The sequence below is a fragment of the Saccostrea cucullata genome, unplaced genomic scaffold, assembly GCF_032062105.1.
Source record: "Saccostrea cucullata isolate Sc308-1 unplaced genomic scaffold, CSIRO_AGI_Scuc_v1 ctg5856, whole genome shotgun sequence".
NCBI classification, from domain to species: domain Eukaryota; kingdom Metazoa; phylum Mollusca; class Bivalvia; order Ostreida; family Ostreidae; genus Saccostrea; species Saccostrea cuccullata.
The window spans coordinates 2,117-25,055 of NW_026929428.1; the positions used below are offsets into that span (position 1 = coordinate 2,117).

A 22,939-nucleotide genomic window follows, 5' to 3' on the forward strand; every position below is an offset into this window, starting at 1 on the left:
TATTTATTGACTGGTCCCATAAAAAGACATCAGTCATTTTGTTCACGCCTATTGGTGTGTATATTGGAAGTTTACGCCACAAGAAATTTTCAACAGTGACATAATTATATTCATAAAATGGGCCCAGTATGATGGAACGAAGAATGGGGTGCCTTGTCAATATTGAGTCACCTGAAATACTGTTGCAGCACACAAGTTCTCTACCTAGTATGACTACTGAGTAATTTCTCTGTCCTCATTGCATTGAGTAGTGACAAAATGATGAAATTAAATGTTAAATTTACAACTATTGCCATCAATTAACATTATATTGCAAAAAAATAATCGAATTTCATTTCTACTAAAAATTTGTTTTGCTTGGCCTTCCTGATTGCTTGCATATCAATCGATGACGTAACCGTCGAAATTAGGACCCGGTAATGGCGGCGCCCATTGTTTATATGTCACTTTTTAACTCATCACCAATAGAAGTAGATAATACGAATTGGATAAATCTTTACACAGAAAAGAATACAATTTGAATGATGAATTTACCGCTCAATTTATTTCAATGGATTCTTGTTTACATAAAATAAAATATTGCAACACATTGAAAGACCGTCGAAATATGGGCACACGAGGGTATAAATACGAGTAGCTAGGATCTCATTTAATGATATTGTCGAAAGTCTGCATGTGACCTATTCCCTGTTTAAAACATCTTATTTGCCCCACTTTACATTAAATTCAATAACTTTGATTTAAATATCTATACTTCATAAGCGAAAGAAAATGAAAGAATTAATGCCGCCAATAACTAAGGGTTATCTATCAGTATATCACATGTTTAAATGACCTTACAGGCACATGCACAGTTTACCTCTGCAACTGTCATTGGCATGCATATTCTGTATTCCTTCAGCAACATCGTACACAGTCGTCTTGACGTTACAGAATGAATTGCAAGCTTCCTAAATCCATCTGAACTAATGTCATATAAAAATCAATATGCCCTGAAGAAGTTATTTACAGAAAAACACAGCAAAGCTTCTGCTACCTTGTTACACAGTTCGGAACACATCGGAGTCCATTCGGAAATTATTCTAAAAGCAGATATGGTAGCGTTTATGTTTCCGGATTAACGTATGTCAAGTATGAATGAAATAAAGGTCCAAAATAAAATGGGGAAAATATAATATGTATGTATTTATTTAAGCATCCGAATTAAAAATTTTAATTAATTTTACAAACTTAAAGAAACGTTCGTCTTATAATTATCTTACCCAAGGCCAAATCGGAATTTGTCTTTCTCGACTTTTCTCGTTATACACGAGATTGTGAGAAATCATGGCGGACACCGGCGATGAAAAACAACAAAAAATGGAAGTGGACTACAGCTCCACTGTAGATGAAAAATTGCCAAAATGTGAAAAGCTTGCAAAGGTAAAAACAGTTCTTTAAGTGTTTCACAATTTTACATTTGTCTAATCTAAGTTCTTCTAACCTTTTTGTTCAATTATTTTGAGCTATGCCTCGTGACAAAACAGCTTTGTCATACTTGCAAATAAGCATTTTCACCGATCATATATGCTGAACTTTAATTTTGTTTATCAGATTCCTCAAAACAATCTTATATTTACTGAAATGTAATTTAAATACTATCAATTATGCCACAAAGATGGAGAATTTTGTTTGATTAGCCCGAATTTCCTTTGGTTTGAATAAATTTGGTTGGCTAGCGCCCTATTAGCCATAAGCCAGGTTTAGCCCAAGGATAAATCATAGTAGCCAACACGGATCCCTTAGGCTAAAGTACAAAATTGTTCATTTTTGTGAAATGTAGCTTTATGAATACAATTTATACAATATATTATATATTACATTTTTACATACTGGTATGTTGACTGTTAGGGCAAGCACTGATGTTTCTTTAGTTTTTCAGTATTAGATCCATCTCATTAAATCGTAGCTGCAGAACTGTGGCTCTCTGCTTGAGAAAATTCAGACAGATGTAAAGCAGAGAGCTACAGATCCATGCATTGTAAAGGCCTTCGATTTATGCCTCCGATTTATTTGTCGCTTACTTCAGGTATTATTTCCTATATTTGATGTTTTCCCCATCTTTATAAATGATATCAGATAATTAACGATTCATTTTAACTCTTATTCCTACATGTGAATGTTTATTTACCTAACGGTTCAAGAAGGGCCATTTGTGGAAGTGGACGTAAAAATAGGTATCTTTTAAACCGACATTCTAAATCCATAGAGAACTGTTTGGACCATTGAAGTATCAATGATTGGTGTAGAATATTTTATTAATTATCAGATACCATTTTAAGAGCGTAAAAAGGCATAAACTACAAGATATCTGAAAGGAGTGCAAAAAATTGGATGCGTAAATCAAAGCTTTTTACAATGCATTGATCTGTATGTAGTTCTCCGTTTCATCTGTCCATATTTTCTCAAGCAGAGAGCTACAGTTCTGCAGCTAATCGAAACATGCATGTGGCATTTTGCATATTCAGGACCCAACCTATTTACTGAAACCATGTCAGACAAGGTCTGAACAGTGCTGAATTTAATTGATGTTTAATCTACTACAGTGTATTTATCTGCATGGTCTTTTAAATCAAGAATATTTTATTTTTTGTTAAACATTGTTAGTGCAAGAATGTAGTTTGCAGCAAGATGCAATTCAAAAAGAATTGTTGGTCCATAGGTTACATATACTACAGAAAAAATTCATTTGATCAATGTGCAATGTCTGAATTTCTCTTTGCCCAGGCATATTTTTTATAGCTCACAGTACCTGTGGCTCTTTGCATTGATTGCTATTAAAACTGACAAATAATTGTAATCTGTCTTCTTTTTCAGCAAGGGAAGTTAACAGAGGCCCTTGAGACTTTATTGTCACTTGAAAAACAAACCAGAACTGTGAGTATTATAGTTAACAAATATGGTCCACTAATGTTAGGTTAAACAGTTTATTTACCAATATTAACATTTCATGTTATCTGTCTGTGTATCTGTTTCTCTGTACTTATGTTTAAAAAATCAGAACTATCCCTCTTAAAGTATTTTGTTCAAACTTAGTAAAATCTGCTCCTATTATGTTGAGTAACTGGAGGTATTAACAATCATTAGACATTGGATTGATATTGAGTGGAAAGTACACATTACACAAATCAGTTTAATAAGATTAAATTTGTATTTTATCCCTTTCATTCATTTGTTTTAGGCTTCTGATACACATTCCACAAGTCGTATTCTGGTTGCCATAGTGAAAATGTGCTTTGAGGCCAAGAACTGGGATGCTTTGAATGAGAACATTATCTTACTCACCAAGAAAAGAGGACAGATCAAGCAGGTATGAGGTCAATAAATCGGCAAGAGGTCATCAGGGGAGCTTTTATTCATACATCAATATTTTGTTTCATGCACATGTATTGGGTTTTTTTAATGTTTCATTTTATTTTAGGCAGTGACAAAAATGATACAAGAGGCCTGCACATATGTAGACAAAACACCAAACCTAGACATAAAACTGAAACTCATAGATACTCTACGGACAGTAACAGCTGGGAAGGTAGGCTAAGGCTCTGTTATTGTAATTTCATGGTTATTCAATATCACCTTCTTTTGCATAATTTGAAAATTTAACATCATAAATTGAATTGGAATAATTTATAGACCTGCAGATGTATGCTTATTAAGGGTAATGTTTAGCTAAAACATATGGGGTATAAAATGAATGATTTTATGTGATGCATGATTTTGTAGATATATGTAGAAATAGAAAGAGCCAGACTGACACGAACTCTAGCAAAAATCAAAGAGGATGCAGGAAAAATTGCTGAAGCAGCAACCATCTTACAAGAGCTGCAGGTACATAAAATTAAGAATAGAAGATTAGGGGAAATAAATGTGGAAAAAAAAATCTGGAATATGGGACACATTACAATTTTTGTTTCATACAAAAAACAGTATTTATTGATATTACAATTGTAAAAAGAATTAAAAATATTAACATTACTGTACAAATATCCTAATTTATTGAAGCAAAAATACTAGTAATGAACATTTCCTTTGTTGTTGGGTGGTAATGCTTTAGACTTATATAAAAAAAAAGTCAAAATAGTCTTTTTCAGGACCATTTAAGTTTACGAGTTACTTTGTTATGAGTTAACACATTAATATATTGCATTGTGTTAACATTTCTTGTACTCAGAAATTTTTAGTCATACTTCTAAATGTTAATTTTAGGTGGAGACCTTTGGCTCTATGGAGAGGAAAGAGAAGATAGAGTTTATCCTAGAACAGATGAGGTTATGTCTGGCAAAGAAAGATTACATCAGGACACAGATCATCAGCAAGAAAATCAACACCAAATTCTTTGAAGATAAAAATACCACAGTAAGAAACACATACTATTACATGTAAATCAGAGGTTTCTGGTAGAGCAAGTGGATTCTTGAATGTTGTAAACTTCCTTGTAGAGTAACTGCAGTGTAGACTGTAAAATGGCAGATAAATAAGAGATAAAGTAACAATTTGTAATGTATGTTTCTTTTCCATTTTAACTCCTGATCTTTATTAGAGTCAATTTTATGAAAAAATACAGCAAAAATTAGATGCCAGTTGGCATAATTATTGCTATACATGTATATCTACCTACATCAAATTGTAAGGTTCAAAAACCTTATTTGATTGAATATAATTTTGAAGTACTTCCTGAATCCTATTACAGTTTGACTATGTTTTGTAGGAGCTGAAGTTGAAGTACTATCAGTTAATGATAGAGCTGGACGAGCATGAGGGCTCCTACCTGGCCATATGTAAACATTACAGGGCTGTGTACGAAACTCCGGAAATCAAAGAGGATAAGGACAAAATGAGAGAGGTTAAACAATTTACAATAACTTCTGTTTTTCAAAGAAACATTTACAATTACCCTTTAGTTAATAAACTTACATACATATACACTGTAAATATGAATTAGCTATACTTCATTACCTGGTAAAAACAAAGATGTTCATGGTTTAAGTTTGATTCTAAAACTTGATGGTATGTATTACATTATGAGTGTTATTTTTAGGCACTACGATATGTGGTCCTGTATCTTATCCTGGCCCCATATGACAATGAACAATCTGATTTGATTCATCGAGTGAAAGAAGATAAACACTTAGAAGAAATCCCTGTGTACAAGTAAGTGAAAGCTTTTATTAGAGATATTGTAAAAATAATATTTCCAGTTTTTCTTTTTTCTGTGTATGTTTTTTTTTCTTGATGGTGATTATAAACTTGAGTAAAAAATTTCAATGCTTTCAATTATGCATGACATTTCAGAGAGCTACTGAAGTGTTTCACGACGGCTGAGCTGATTAACTGGAAACAGTTGTGTACTACATATGAGAGTGAACTTAAGTTTGGTTCTGCCTCAAGTCCTGCTACTCATGTGTTCAATACAAAGTTAGAGGGTGGAGCAAAGAGGTGGACGGATCTCAAAAATAGGGTGGTGGAACATGTAAGTCATGCTCAAACACAGCATTTTTCTGTGCATTTTAATAATAGGTTTACAAATAAACGATCATTCTTAATCATGATAACATTTGGTGAGATACTTGTTAAATACATGTATTTATTTAATGTTAAGTCCAAAATTTTTGCTAAAAATTTTGTTTTTACATAGTGATTTTTTTTATATCAGAATATACGAGTGATGGCCAAGTACTACACAAGGATAAGGACAAAGCGAATGGCGGAACTTCTAGATCTGGCAGAATCGGTAAGCATGTTATACAAACACTTATTCAAGTTGTTTAAAATCATTTTTATAACATGACACTTTTCACTATCAAAAAGAAAGAATACTGTATACATGGTTATTTTCGCCCTGTGTTATTTTCGCCTTTTCACATTAGCAAACAGTTTTGCAGTTTTAAATTCGCCCAGTCATAGATTTGTTTAAGAAATTATACTGTGTTCTTTGAATTTGCCCAGTTTTAAATACTCCCAAATGTGGATGAAAAAAAATGGGGGGGGGGGGAATTTCCCCCTATACAGTACTAGTTTAGGAAAAATATTACATTGTACCGTACCTTGGGAAATTTCCCCTAGTTTATTTTTTGCCCTTTTCTTCGTCATTGCAAGTGGGTATATTTAAAATTTGGCCAAAATTTAAAGTGTGTAAGAGAGAAAATAGTGTAGGTTGAAAATAACCCTTTATGCAGGAAATGGAGAATAATAAAGTGGTGAATGCCCATGTACATTATGTACATGAACATTGCTTTATGTAAAATCCTATTACAGATTGAAATTCTCTGCCTTCTTATAAAACACTTTAAATTATATTTTTCAAGCCTTAATGGTTACTTGAGATTAACATTTCTTTTTTATATAAACAGGAGACAGAGGAGTTTCTATCCACTTTGGTAGTAAACAAAACGGTGCAGGCCAAGATTGATCGTCTGGATGGAATAGTGCATTTCAGTGAACATAAAGACCCCAGTGACATCCTCAATGATTGGTCATTTAACATAAACACCTTAATGCAACTGGTCAACAAAACTAATCACCTGATTACTAAAGAGGAGATGGTCCATAAACTTCATTAGTGCTAAGTTTCTGTGTAAATACGTCTAAATTTTACAGTGTATCAGCAAATAGCTGTGTTGTGATATACATGTAAGGAAAAAATTCCTTATGCCTTCATATGTTTCTCATGATTTAAAAATGAAATAAAAATATTAATATTGTCATTTTTAGTCTTTATTTAAATATTTTTTATGAGTACCTTATTATATTTTTATATGTACAAGTAAACAATTTTTTCTCCCCTCTTTCTGATTGAATTTGGTAATATTGAAGTCATTGTAATCATGTATTTTCCCTACTAGTCAATCCTGATTTATGAATTCAAACCAGTTAAAACAACATACTGCTTTACTTTTAGCTATGGAAAATATGGCAAAAGTAATTTAAACTAGTGCTAATTGTAACGGGAACCGTTACAGATGTTCCCCAAACGCTCCCCAATTCCCTTTTGGTGCTTGTACATACCTTCTTGTAGGAGGCCCTTATATCTATCTATGTTCTAAATCCCATCCTGTTTGGTTGAAAATCAAGGGAGTTATAGCCATTTCAAGTTTCAGCCAATCAGATTGCAGCACACGTGCATCTGCGTGATTTCATGAATTTTTTTTCGAAATCATATTGTAGGATATCTTAATGCATTACTATGTTTTAAATTTCAAAGCATTTTGTCAAAAAACAAAGGAGATATAGCCATTTAAAGTTTCAACCAATCAGATTGCAGCACACGTGCATCTGCGTGATTTCATGAATTTTTTTTCTAAATCATATTGTAGGATATCTTAATGCATTACTATGTTTTAAATTTCAAAGCATTTCGTCAAAAAACAAAGGAGATATAGCCATTTAAAGTTTCAGCCAATCAGATTGCAGCACACGTGCATGCGCGTGATTTCTTGAATTCTTTTGTATATCATACTGCAGGATATCCTAATGCATGTTTATATTTAAAATTTCAAAGCATTTCGTGAAAAAACAAAGGAGATATAGCCATTTAAAGTTTCAGCCAATCAGATTTAAGCGCACGTGCATGCACGTGTTTTCATGAAAATTTGTATATATCAAATTGTAGCATATCCTAAGGCATGACTATTTTCAAAATTTCAAAGCATTTCGTCAAAAAACAGAAAAGATATCGATATTTTTGTTTCAGCCAATCAGAGTGAAGTGCACGTGCATGCGCGTGAGTTCGTGCTAATTTGACATTGTCATAGTATCTACACTATCAATATATCCTTATATAATGAGTTTCAAAACATTTCATTTAAAAAATGCAAAAGTTATGGCTATTTTAAGTATATCTGTCACTTCACTCATTTCACGCGCACGCACGTGCAGGCGTATGCGGGCAAAATGACCTTCGTTCCGCACACCTACACTACACACCTATTAACCCTAAAAAGGTTTTAACTTAGTTGGGTGAACAGTTTCTGAGAACACTTCCGGACAAAAAAGTACCGGAGAACAAATAAGAAAAAAAAGAATAATAATCATAATAACTAGGGCTAATTGTAACGGGAACCGTTACAGATGTTCCCCAAACGCTCCCCAACTCCCTTTTGGTGCCTTATTCCCTATAAACTTCATTAAATAAGACAACTCTATGCCTTTTAGACTATAACAATGTTTTCCCAGAATTATATTAAGTATATTCAAATTTATGCATTGAACTCATGCGCATTTGAATGCATGTGCGTAATGACCATATCATCTTGTCTACACTATTTATATACTAGAAATTACAGCGTTTTATCCAAAAGTACTAAAAAATACGTTTTAATCTAGTTTATTGTAATTTTACTCATTTCACGTGCACGCACGTGCATGCATGTGCATGTCGACCATATCTTCTTGTAGGAGCCTGTTATGTTTGTCTATGTTCTAAATCCCATCCTGTTTGGTTGAAAAACAAAGAAGTTATAGCCATTTTAAGTTTAAGCCAATCAGATTGCAGCGCACATGCATGCGCATGTTTTCACGACAACTGTTATATATCATATTGTAGGACATCCTAATGCATGACTACGTTTAAAATTTTAAAGCATTTCGTCAAAAATTAAAAAAAGATATTGCGATTTTTGTTTCAGCCAATCACAGCAAAGCACACGTGCACGCATGTGCATGCATGTGCATGACGACCATACCTCCTTGTGGGATTCCATTATGTCTGTCTATGTTCTAAATCCCATACTGTTTGGATGAAAAACAAGGGAGTTATAGCCCTTTAAAGTTTCAGCCAATCAGATTGCAGCGTACGTGCATGCGCGTGTTTATATGATAATTTTTATATATCATATTGTAGTACATCCTAAGGTATGCCAAGATTTTAAATTTCATAGCATTTCGTCAAAAAACAGAAAAGATATTGAGATTTTTGTTTCAGCCAATCAGAGCAAAGCGCACGTGCATGCGCGTGAGTTCCTCCTAATTTGACAGTGTCATATTATTAACACTATCAATATATACTTATGTAATGAGTTTGATAGCATTTCATCAAAAGATGTAAAAGTTATGGCCATATTAAGTATATCAGTCATTTCACTCATTGCACGCGCCCGCACGTGCATGCGTGTGCGTGCAAAATGACCTTCGTTCCGCACACCTACACTACACACCTATTAACCCTAAAAAGGTTTTAGCTCAGTTGGGTGAACAGTTTCTGAGAACACTCGCGGACAAAAAAAGTACCGGAGAAGAAATAAGAAAAAAAACTAGTGTTAATTGTAACGGGGACCGTTACAGATGTTCCCCAAACTCTCCCCAAATCCCTTTTTGTGCCTTATTCCTGTAAGATTTTTTTATTTGCTTAGTATCGAAGGATTTCATTTAAGAATAAAAAAGTTATAATGATATCAATTATAAATGTCATTCAACGTTTTGCATGCGCGCGCGCGTTCATACATATACAAGATGATCATGGCATGTTGGCTACACGATTAACATATTTTTATATACTTAAAATCAAGAAAAAAATGATACAAATATAAATGTTACCATGTTTTAAGTATAATCATTTTGCGCATGTGCATGCATGTCCTTGTATTCAATTTTGATAGTAGCATAATGTGGGAATCCATTATACCTATTCATATTCTAAATTTCATCCCGTTTTGTTGAAAAATAACAAAATTATAGGCATTTAAAGTTTCGGCCAATCAGATTGCAGCACACGTGCATGCACATGCTTTCATAATAATTTTTATATGTCATGCTGTAGATCTTCATAGTGTATGACCATGTTCAAAATTTCAAAGGATTTTGTCGAAAAACAAGAAAGATATTGAGACTTTAGTTTCAGCCAATCAGAGCGAAGTGCACGTGCATGCGCGTGAGATCTTGCTATTTTGATCATGTCATCATGTGTATAATACTATTATATATTTATATTATGAGTTTCAAAGCATATAATAAAAAAAAATAGAAAAGTTACGGCCATATTATGATATTGGTCATTTTACGTGTTGCACGTGCACGCTCTTGCAAGCACGTGCGCGCAAAATGACCTTCGTTCCGCAAATCTACATAACATGTCTATTAACCCTAAAAAGGTTTTACCTACTTCGGGTGAACAGTTTACAAGATCACTCGCGGACAAAAAAGTACCCAGGAAGAAGAAGAAAAATAATAATAAGAAACAGAGTAAAAACAATATGTTCCCCAACTTCGTTTGGGGAACATAATAATAACTAGTGCTAATTGTAACGGGGACCGTTACAGATGTTCCCCAAACGCTCCCCAAATCCCTTTTGGTGCCATATTCCCTGTAAGCTTCATTAAATAAGACAAACTCTTTGCATTTGAGACTTTAACAACGTTTACCCAGAAGTGTACCAAGTTCATTCAAATTTTAGCATTGCATGCGTGCGCATGTGAATGCATGTGCGTAATGACCATATCATCTTGTCTACACAATCTATATATTAAATATACTAAATATTAAAGTATTTAATCCAAAAGTATTAAAAAATACGCTCATTCAAGTGTATTTTTGATTTTACTCATTTCACGTGCACGCACGTGCATACATGAGCTTGGTGACCATATCTTCATGTAGAGGTCCATCCCAGCTAACACAAAAACATTTTTAAAATGTTTTTAAAACATTTTCAAAATGTTGCGAAAACATTTTTAAAAATGTTTTAATCACGTGATTTTGTATGGTTTTTTAAACGTTTTTAAAACATTTTAGTGAAATATTTCAGCAAAATGTTGTCAGAACATTTTCTTAAAATGTTGCAAAAACATTTTCAATAATGTTTTAATCACGTGATTTTGTATGGTTTTTTAAATGTTTTTAAAACATTTTAGTGAAATATTTCAACAAATGTTTCTGGAACATTTTCTTAAAATGTTACGAAAACATTTTTGAACAATGTTGTAATCGCGTGATTTTTATGGTTTTTTAAATGTTTTTAAAACATTTTACAAAATATTTCAACAAATGTTATCATAACATTGTTATAAAATATAACAAAAACATTTTCAAAAATGTTTTTTTTTTCACGTTTAATTTGTTTGGTTTTTAAAACGTTTTCAAAACATTCACGTCGAGGTTACAAAAGTATTTTTACTGAAATTATACTTTTCTCATTAAATAATGATATATTTATATTTTAAAAGAAATAAACACAAATTATATTTAATTTTTGAACCTTTAATACAAACCCATATTCAATATGTTAATCACATTTAAATTCCATTCTCGGTACAAGTTTTAATTTATTTTCTTTCAAGTCACCGGGTTTTTAAAGGGTGAAAACGGCGTCTAATCCATTCACTGAATTTTAAAAGAACAGAATCACAGAAATCCTATGTTCACAGTATAGGTCTGATGTTTGTTATGAGAAGAAACAGAGCGGCGGATCTATAAGACTTAGTTAGAATCACATACACTGAAAAGGCTGATTAGGAATCCGCCCCTCGGAACGAATAGCACAACCTGTAAAGATAAGGAAAGTTGTGTTTGTATCAGCGTTCTACATCTAATTAATGTATCTTAAGATGATCAATGAAGATTTACAAAAAATATTTTAAATAATTATATCAAATTTAAGTTCTTTCCTCATTTGCATTGAAAAAAAATAATTACTATGACAATATTATTGAAGAGTAATAGTATTTACGTACACCTTTGCCTTCACCAAAGGCGGGTCTTTTGAATGGTGGAATTTGAAAATACGGATGATGCAGTCAACACCATGCTGTAAAGAAATTTCATTTTTAAATCAAAATATTGTTTGATGATTTTAAAACATTCCACAAAGACAACGAATACTTGAATCAAGGATATAATTGTGTTGACTTAAGAATGAAATATTCAAATCAAATACATGTGTATAACCTTAACGCTTTGTCATTTCTTAATGCTACATACATTTGTACAAATTATTGATCATGCACTGGTAGTATAAAAGTCATTTTTAAATGATCTTTTAAAGTCTATGATAAAGGAATAATTCTTACCATTCAAAGTTAATAAATCCCGAGGTTATTATTGTTGTTTTATGGTGCAAAGTCTTCTCATTCAAATCGGCACGGAGTAAGCGCGCACATCTTGTTTACCAGAATTCAAAATTTGGCCTAGATAAGCTGCAAACCACTATACTCTGTAACGCGCTGCCCAGCAGGAAAATTGCACAATAGGTTATCATGACACTGGAACTGACCAGTGTGCCAATCCCTATCTTATGCCTCAGAGTAAAATCCTGGGAGTGGATCACAGATTTGATTAACAACATTTTTAAAAAATACATTAAGAGTTTTATCAAATGCTTAAATGATTTTTCACATTTATTTATATTTTAAATTTTGTGTTTGCCTATCCTTTCAATTATTAATTTTTTGATTTGTTTTAATTAAAGGACTTTATATATGTCTGCTTAATCAATAAGCCAAAACTAGAAGTCATTATAAAATACCGGAAAAATCTTTCAATTAAAAAAGTACTACAATTCCTCATTTCAACACTATTCTTTCTATATATTCCTTTTTTTTCTTCATAAACTAAATTTTAGGAAAATCGCAATCAAACATTATTTGAATGTTTTAAGAACATTTTGAAAATAACATTAAAAAATGTTGCAGCAATAAAAAATGAAGTCTTTAAAAAAGGAAAACACATTAAATTGAATGTTCTAAAAATATTCTCACAACATATTCTTAAAGTTAATAAATGAATTTAAATTGTGCCGCAATTACATAAATGTTTCAGAAACATTTTGAAAATGTTTCCAAAAAATGTTACAAAAACTATAAATGTTTCAATTGTAGTGAAAATAATTATTTTAGTTAATGTTTTAAATAAACATTTTCACTGCCTAGGCCGAAAAATATCCGGAATTTAATGTTTATAACTAACAGCGATGTTAAGAATGTTTTAAAAATATTTTTAAAATGTTCCTTACAATTTTTTCAGAAACGTATAGGCAATGTTTCCGTTTTACAGAAAAAGAATGTTTCATTTCGTGTTTTAAGAACGTTTTTAAAACGTTTCATAAGATCTTTAATATTTGGAAGCTATACATACCCTTAGAATAATTTTAAGAAAAAATGTTCCTTAAATGAGTTAAGAATGTTTCAAAAACATTTTGACAACGTTCCTTCCAAATGTTTCAGAAACGTATTCATGCAATGTTTCAGATTTATGGAAAAGGAATGTTTCATTTCATGTTTTTAGAACGTTCTTAAAACGTAATATAAAAATCTTTGATATTTGAAAGCTAATCATACCTTTTGAAACATTTTAAAAACGTTTCAAAAATATTTTAGAAAAATGTTCCAAAAGGATTTAATCATAAGCTTCTTGAAAACATTTTAAAAATGTTTTTAAAATGTTATAAAGAGAAGAGGAAATGTTTTAAAAATGTTTTTAAAATATTTAGTCTGAAATGTTTCGAAAAAACCTTTTTACAACACCAATAAAATGTTTTGAAAATGTTTTGTGCTACCTGGGATTACATCTATCTATGTTCTAAATCCCACCTCGTTTGGTTGAAAATCAAAGGAGTTATAGCTGTTTAAAGTTTAAGCCAATCATATTACAGCGCACGTACACGCACGTGTATGCATGTGCATGGTGACCATACCTTCTTGTAGAAGTCCATTATATCTATCTATGTTCCAAATCCCATCCTGTTTGGTTGAAAACCAAGGAAGTTATAGCTATTTAAAGTTTAAGCCAATCAGATTGCAGCGCACGTGCATGCACGTGTTTTCATGATAATTGCTATATATCCTGTTGTAGGATATCCTAATGCATGGCTATATTCAAAATTTCAAAGGATTTTGTCAAAAAACAAGAAAGATATTTAGACTTTAGTTTCAGCCAATCAGAGCGAAGCGCACGTGCATGCGCGTGAGATCTTGCTATTTTGACCATGTCGTCATGTCTATGCTACTAATATATCCTCACCTTATGAGTTTCAAAGCATTTCATCAAAAAATAGAAAAGTTGCGGCTATATCTATTATATTGGTCATTTCACGTGTTGCACGTGCGCGCTCTTGCAAGCACGTGCGCGCAAAATGACCTTGATTCTGCAAATCTACATATCATGTCTACTGACCCTAAAAAGGTTTTACCTACATCGGACGAACAGTTTACTAGATCATTCCCGGACAAAAAAGTACCCAGGAAGAAGAAGAAGAAGAAAAACTAGTGCTAATTGTAACGGGGACCGTTACAGATGTTCCCCAAACGCTCCCCAACTCCCTTTTGGTGCCATATTCCCTGTAAGCTTCATTAAATAAGACAACCTCTATGCATCTGAGATTTTAACAACATTAACAAAGAAGTGTACAAAAATCATTTAAACTTTAGCATTGCACGCGTGCACATGTGAATACATTTGCGTCATGACCATATCATCTTGTCTACACAATCTATATTTTTAATATACTGAATATTAAAGTATTTAATCCAAAATTATTTTAAAAAATACGCTCATTCAAGTGTATGTTTGATTTTACTCATTTCACGTGCACGCACGTGCATACATGAGCATGGTGACCATACCTTCTTGTAGAAGTCCATTACATCTATCTATGTTCTAAATTCCACCCCGTTTGGGTGAAAACTAAGGGAGTTATAGCTGTTTAAAGTTTCAGCCAATCAGATTGCAGCACATGTACACGCACGTGTATGCATGTGCATGGTGACCATGCCTACTTGTAGAAGTCCATTATATCTATCTATGTTCCAAATCCCATCCTGTTTGGTTGAAAACCAAGGGAGTTATAGCTGTTTAAAGTTTCAGCCAATCAGATTGCAGCGCACGTGCATGCACGTGTTTTCATGATAATTGCTTTATTTCATGTTGTAGGATATCCTGATGCATGGTTACGTTCAAAATTTCAAAGGATTTCGTCAAAAAACAAGAAAGATATTGAGACTTTAGTTGCAGCCAATCAGAGCGAAGTGCACGTGCATGCGCGTGAGAATTTGCTATTTTCACCATGTCGTCATGTCTATACTACTAATATATCCTCACATTATGAGTTTCAAAGCATTTCATTTAAAAATAGAACAGTTGTGGCTATATCTATTATATTGGTCATTTCACGTGTTGCACGTGCACGCTCTTGCAAGCACGTGCGCGCAAAATGACCTTGATTCCGCAAATCTACATAACATGTCTACTAACCCTAAAAAGGTTTTACCTACATCGGACGAACAGTTTACAAGATCATTCCCGGACAAAAAAGTTCCAGGAAGAAGAAGAAGAAAAATAATAATAACTAGAGCAAAGCTCGTTGCAAAGCAACGAGTGGGTCTTCCTTCTTAGCTATAAGCAAATTAAAGGTTTCTTTTTAGATTCTCAACTTTGCTAACGTTCTCTTTTTTGCTTTGTCCCCAAAACCCTTACTTGAATTCTATAAATTAGTGTGAGCATGAGTTCTAATGATACCCTCTCTGACAGCATTCTTGAAAGTGTACACACATTTAAACTTCCATTATTTTGAATTTTGATATCGGATATATCATCTTTGTTGCAATCATGTGCTGTAGCGAAATGTGTCATATTACAGAAACATAGGTGTTTTGCTGCATCACCATCTTAAAAATGGCTTTAAAAACGTTTTATATACAATATTTAACTCGAAAAAAAAATTACACAAATTAAATTAAGTAATCCAAATGTGTTTATAATAATGATTAGCAATCTCCATTGTTTGACAATCAGTAAGTAGATCAATACTTTTACAAGAAACACACAGGATCGTGTTTTGTATGTTTTGGATTTGCAGCTTTCCACTGGCAAGTAGTGGTACCTCAACAGGAGTGTAAAATTCTCTGACATGTATACTGTAAACAAATAACATAGGGCTGTGTTGTTTTTTTTTTTTTAGCATCTTTGGCAGAATGCAGCAACTACTAAATCAAGTACAAAGCTAAATGTTTTGTACATGTACATAAACACATAAATAAGAATACTAAGAAATATTCTAAATCAAATCTACTTTAACTTATTCAAAAGTCAATTTCCGCCAAAAGACAATATCCGCCAAATATCGTACACACTAAATATAATGCATTTAAAGTATTAAAAAAACAAATCTATTTTAAAGTATTGCCCTACATAAGAACCATTTGAATCCCCTATACTGAAGGATGCTCTATGCCAAGTTTGTCTTTAGCTCTAGAAAATGAAATTGTGAAATTCTAGACACTGGTGATAATGCAACAGGCACAGCTTTGCAGATTTAGTGCTTCATTGACTTTGAAATGTGACAGGAATCTGGACATCTCGTCAATCTTGTATTTGAAAACTTCATGTACATATCCACTGTACGGAATTCCTTGGTATCCTGCACATGGTTATGCCTTAGTTGCATGTGCCAAAATAGCAAATTTCTTACATTATACAGTAAAAATACACATCCATGTATTACAAGATCTTATATTGCTGCTGAGGACAGAAGATCTTTACCTTAATTAACCATTAGAATAAGTAAGTTGAAACTTCGAAATAGAAGACCTTAATAAAGAGGTCAACATGCAAAACAAACAAAATATTATATTTAGAAATAACATTTATTCCAAATCCAATGTAATTACATGTATTTCTGTTACAAAATTTATTTCACTTGAAAAACTGAGAGCAATTGATATGTTCATATTTGTGATATATGATAAACGGTGAATTTAAAAGTTGTCTTCATGAACTAAAACTTGGCTTAACTTCACTATGCTGTTTATTTCTTGTCACATCAAAACAGATGCTCTTTTGGCAAATCATAGTCATGCTTTGTATCAAATTTCCGAATTCAGATGTGTCACACCTATCCAAAAAAAAAAAAAAATGAAATTTTTTAATTTATAATTCCTTGACTAATAAAATGTCAATTCAAGAGATAACTATAGGCTATCAAATTGAGTTCTAAGATATTGTCACATTTTTTGTGTATAATTTGTATAACACGAGTTCACACAACACGAAGTCTCCCTAACATGAGTTCACACTACACACTCTTTGCTAACATGAGTTCACACATCATACTGTCAGGTTAGCAAGAGTTTACACAACACAATGATTAGCTAACAAAAGTTCACACAATACACTGTCTCCCTTACACGAGATTACACAACACACAGTCTCACTTACACGAGTTTACACAACAAGCTGTAAAGCTAACACGAATTCACACAACAGGCTGTCTCGCTGACATGAGTTCACACATCACACTGTCAGGCTAACATGATTTCACACAACACACTGTCCAGCTCTCAAAAGTTCACACAACACACTGTCTCGCTTACACGAGTTACACTACACGCAGTCTCACTAACTCGAGGTTACATAACAGGCTGTCTCGCTAACACAAGTTTACACAACAAGCTGTCAAGCTAACCTGAGTTCACACAAAATGCAGTCTCGCTAACACAATTTCACAAATCACACTGTAATGCTTACACAAGTTTACACAAAACATGCTGTATTGCTAACATGAGTTCGCACAACACACTGTCTTGCTAACATGTGTTCAAACAACACGCTCTTTCCCTAACATGAGTTCACACTTCACACTGTCAGGCTAACATGAGTTCACACAACACACTGTCTTGCTTACAAAAGTTTACACAACATGCAGTTTCGCTAACATGAGTTCACACAACACGCTGTCTCGCTAACATGAGTTCACACAACCTGCATTCTCGCTAACACTAGTTTACAAATCACACTTTCATGCTGACATGAGTTAACACAAAACACCCTGTCTTGTTAGCACGAGTTTACACAACATGCTGTCAAGCTAACACAAGTTCACACAACACGCTGTCTCGCTGACAAGAGTGTACACAACACGTTGTTAAGCTAACATGAATTCACACAACATGCTGTCTCCCTAACACGAGTTCACGCGACGTGCAGTCTCGCTAACACTTATTCAAAAATACCACTGACAGTCGCTAACACGAGTTTACACAAAACATGCTGTCTTGTTAACACAAATTTATACAACACGCTGTCAAGCTAACACTAATTCACACAACATGCTGTCTCGCTAACCTGAGTTTACACAACATGCAGTCTTGCTAACACTAGTTCACAAATCACACTGTCATGCAAACACGTGTTCACACAAAACATGCTGTCTTGCTATCAAGAGTTCACACAACATGCTATTTCGCTAACATGAGTTCACACAACACACAGTCTAGATAACAAAAAGTTCACACGACACACTGTCTAGCTTACACGAGTTTACACAACATGCAATCTCACCAACATGAGTTAACACAACACACTGTATCGCTAACAAATTCACACAACATGATGTCTAGCTAACACAAGTTTACACAACATGCAGTCTCGCTAACCCTAGTTCACAAATCACACTGTCTTGCTAATACGAGTTTACACAACACACATTCTGGCTAACAGGAGTTCACACAACACACTGTCATGCTAACACGAGTTTAAACAAGACACGCTGTCTTGTTAACATGAGTTTACACAACACACAGTCTCGCTAACAGGAATTTACACAACATGCTGTCTCTCTAACACGAGTTCACACAACATGCTGTCTTGCTAACATGAGTTCACACAACATGTAGTCTTGCTAACACTAGTTCACAAATCACACTGTCATGCTAACACGAGTTTACACAAGACACCCTGTCTAGCTAACAGGACTTCACACAACACATTTTCAAGCTAACACCAGTACACACAACACGCTGTCTCGCTAACACGAATTCACACAACATGCTGTCTCGCTAACACCAGTATACACAACATGCTGTCTCGCTAACACCAGTATACACAACATGCTGTCTCGCTAACACTAGTTCACACAAGACTCCCTATCTTGATAACATGAGTTTACACAACACGCAGTCTCGCTAACAGGACTTTACACAACACGCTGTCTCGCTTACACAGTTAACATAACACCCTGTTTCACTAACACCATATCACACAACATGCTGTCTCACTAACACCAGTTCACACAACATGCAGTCTCGCTTACACTAGTTCACAAATCACACTGTCATGCTAACACGAGTTTACACAAGACACGCTGTCTCGCTAACAGGAGTTCACACAACACTCTGTCATGCTAACATGAATTCAGACAACACATTTTCAAGCTAACACCAGTTCACACAGCACGCTGTCTTGCAAACACGAGTTTACACAACATGAATTCATGTTCACACAAAACACTGTCAGGCTAACACGAGTTCACACAAAAACATTGTCAGCTTATACACTGTTTTACTAACACAAGTTCACACAACACACCGTCACATTGCTAAGTTTAAAGTTAGATTTGAATTTGAAAACATTTACCATTATATGGTAACATCTCTATATTAGTTAAAAATTCTCAAATAAGATCTAACACAACATACAATCAATCAAGTAGCATTAAGCCGCTGATCCTTACATGGCAGGTTCAAATCCCACTCCTGGATGTGGAGACAGCTCAAACAGGTTCTTCAGATCTGATGAGACTGTATAAATTGAGGTTTCGTTTCACAGTTGGCACAAAAAAATCCCTCACATCTCAAAAACCATAAGTGCTGAGTGCATGTCACTGCTGTGTACATTTGCAGGCCTCTGCCAGCAAGTGATCATAGTGATGGCATCATAACATGACTGAAAAATATTTAAAAGGACAATAAACAAACAAATAAACCAATACTGCAGTCTTACCAAGGATATGGCCCTTCATGTAAGTGTCAAGAATTAAACAAAGTTAGAGCTAGGCTAAGTGACATCTCCATGAGTCATAAATTCTAGAATGGGATGTAAACATGGTAAATAACATACTTTATAATTAAATTATAATCAATAAGTTTATTTCATAGTGACTTCATATTAATAATTTAGAATTAAGAAATAGTCAATAACAAACACACAGTGTGAAACCTTGTCTGCATGTTTTACAGCACGACTCACAAAATTTACACAGCTATTATAATGTAGTGCTCACGCACTACGTGACATCATATTATAAATAATTTAGGTATTTTCCAACTTTTCCAAGTGTGATGATCCATAGAGCAGGAATGATTTTTAAGGGTTCTGCAAACCACAAGACATGGCCACTTAAATATTATAATTTTATCTGTCAGATGGGTAAATATTAGGGCTGGGTATTGAAAGAAATTTTTCGATACGATACAAATTGCAATACAGTGGTGCGATATGCAATACATATTACCGATACAGACAAATGAGAATTAATTATTATTTGCAATTTTTTTTAAGAGGTGATAGTGTTTTTTGATTAAAGCATAAATTTACAATAATAAAACATTTTAAATCCTTGTTTTTTTATTCTCTTTCAGTTTGAATGGACAAGTGTATGAAAGATTAATGTTATTTGCTCATATTTTTCTTCAGAAAAATCAAGTCATTGATCCACCTAGGTTTCAGACAAGCCCTTGTGCATGTAAATACAGTGGCACTGGTGCTAAATACCCGATGTTCTGAAGCAACAGACGACATCACACATTGACCTGTTTGACTTTGTTGATACTTCACTTGACGTCATATTCGTGGAAGTAATGGCAGATAGAATATTTCACCAAAGTTAAAATAAACTACGACTTCAAAATTCTGATTGAGATCTTATAATCGCAATATCGGTTTACATTCCATGACTTTTTTTTCGACGCACCATCTTACCTACCGGAATTGCTTCCAAGTTTCACAGTAGCAAACAGGTCAATGTTGCGATGCCGTCTGAGATGGGTAATAATATATAGGCTCATTGTTCCGCCAGAACTTGCGACCTCTTGTTGACAAATATAATTATATTTTGCCTTTTTGCTGCTGACTTTTACGTAGCGACCCTACACTTTTGACATGTTTACATGCGTTTAACCGATTTTAGATAAGTCGTTCGTAATGTTATTCACTTTCACGTTTTTCTTTCTCTTAATTAAACGTCGAAATAATCGAGCAATACACAAGCATCTCTGTATCGGTTATCGTATTGCTAAAAAATATTGATATATACTGATTACCGATATATTGATCCAGCCCTAGTAAATATATATTCAATATATAGCTTTTGTAGTGTCTAATCCAATCGCATTATATGAAATATGTCTTGTATTTAAGGTATGTTTTCAAGTTTCGTGTGAATTATTGGTGTGAGAATCACACAGAATTGCATGTAGGCATATTTTTCATGAAGTGCGGTTTTCACAAATCAATTTCACAGTTGGCTTTGTAGACAAACACGGCAAATGTAAATATATCCTGTTGATGTCAATTGTTGCGATGTAAACAAAACTTCCCACTGACTGAATATGAATGACGTCACAATAGAGTGGTGTGCATATTCAAGATTAAGACATTTTTGTGATCAAGCAGCCATGGGTAGGAAAGAGCTTTATTTAGACTCCGGACCATGGTTTGAGACGATGCCAGATCCCCTCCCCAAAACAATTTAAGTAACAATATGACAGTCAGACACTAACCGCAAGGAATACCAGGTTCACTATTTTAAGAAAATACAAACCCTATTTTATCCTTTTCACCGCTGCTAAAACTGCATCTTGCTTTTCACAACTTGATCTAAATGAAGTAGGTATCTAACTCATTTTTAATTCGAAATTAGATGTAATTTTAAGATTATTCAAAAGCTTTATAAGGTATTGCAGTAAAGATTTGATAATGTCTTAAGTGGGTTTACAGTCCAAGTCCTGACCAGAAATTAAAAAATAAATCAATTTATTAATGTAAACATAATTAATGACCTTGTACATGTTGTAACTTGTAGGCTTTTATGAAAATATCAATTCCTGTATATTTAACATGTGTAAATTTATGTTGATATGGAAAAAAAGCTTACCTTCTTTCAAAATGCCTGTGTTTTATATCGTTTATACTCCACAGCAAAGCCGAAGACACAAATACAACTGTTAACTGCGTTCTTACCAAGTTACTCCATAAATGATAAACGAAAGATGCAAAGGCGCCGTCAGAATTTCCTCGCGATCGGCACACAAAATCTTCGGACAGTTTAAACATTGGAATTAATACATCCATAAACGAATGCTCCATATGTAAGTAATCAGAGAGTTTATCTGCACACTATTCTAGCCGTGGATTGAATAAAGCGTGTATACAAACGCAATCAATGTTAAAATAAAGATTACATTCTATGTTTCACGTTTGTGCCATGCTGGTTCTTTTTCCCACAGTCCGACGCCGACTCGATGGGGCACACTAAAAACGGGATATACTAAAGATCTGATATTTACCTGACGTTCTAATTTTTAATTAAATGGTAATATTGAGTATTTTAAATTACTTATGTACTAAATTATAACTTTGATGCATTATGCTATACAAAATTTCAATTGTTTGGAATATTTACAGACAATTTAGAATCAGGCCAAATCAGTTTTTAGTACATCGCGTCTTTAGTGCCATCCTATATCCCACAATGCCGCGCGTTGTTTACAAACAAGAGACCCCGAAAAAAATCCTCTAAACTAATTATTGTACGTTGTGTACATCACAACATTTTAAAAATTTTTGAATAAAAAGAAAACAGAGAAACATGGAATCAAAACTATATTTTTCAGGTGCATCAATTAAAACTGTGCACATGCAGTAAAGGCTTGGCTGGCTATAGTAGACAACTTGTTCCTGAAAGGTTTCTCACATACATGTACTTGTTTTATATAAAAAACAATTAAATATAGCTGGTAGTTTATTTCTTTTTATATCAAATGACAAGATTTTATAAGTTCAAAATTATTTCAGTCAAACTTTTTCATAATATACCAATATTTTTAGCTATCAGAAAAAAGCGTGTATGATCTATTAACCCCTAGGCCTAATTATAGGGGCCAGCCCCTTTTCGTTAATCAAATATGAAAGCTCTCGTAA

At 33.5% G+C, this 22,939-nt stretch overlaps 1 protein-coding gene and 1 long non-coding RNA gene across 4 annotated transcripts; one reads left to right on the top strand and one right to left on the bottom strand.

Moving 5' to 3' along the window:
• The first annotated feature begins 1,290 nt into the window (after window positions 1-1,290).
• LOC134280809 (26S proteasome non-ATPase regulatory subunit 12-like) lies at window positions 1,291-6,743 on the top strand. The gene is made up of 11 exons (XM_062763263.1): window positions 1,291-1,422; window positions 2,857-2,916; window positions 3,221-3,349; window positions 3,461-3,568; window positions 3,763-3,867; window positions 4,246-4,395; window positions 4,748-4,882; window positions 5,078-5,190; window positions 5,332-5,509; window positions 5,693-5,770; window positions 6,390-6,743. The coding sequence occupies exons 1-11, from the start codon at window positions 1,327-1,329 to the stop codon at window positions 6,597-6,599; spliced, it is 1,362 nt and encodes a 453-aa protein (XP_062619247.1). The 5' UTR covers window positions 1,291-1,326; the 3' UTR covers window positions 6,600-6,743.
• A 9,843-nt stretch (window positions 6,744-16,586) lies between these two features.
• On the bottom strand, window positions 16,587-22,523 carry LOC134280810 (uncharacterized). Of its 3 annotated transcripts, XR_009994961.1 has the most exons (4): window positions 21,894-22,523; window positions 21,561-21,616; window positions 19,473-19,684; window positions 16,587-16,856 (listed from the first exon to the last, which is right to left on the bottom strand). It is a non-coding gene; the product is annotated as an uncharacterized LOC134280810 (long non-coding RNA). The 3 variants fall into 3 exon arrangements; XR_009994963.1 differs by lacking the exons at window positions 21,561-21,616; window positions 21,894-22,523 and adding an exon at window positions 20,457-20,667 and having other exon boundaries at window positions 16,588-16,856; XR_009994962.1 differs by lacking the exon at window positions 21,561-21,616 and having other exon boundaries at window positions 16,589-16,856.
• Between the last annotated feature and the right edge of the window lie 416 nt (window positions 22,524-22,939).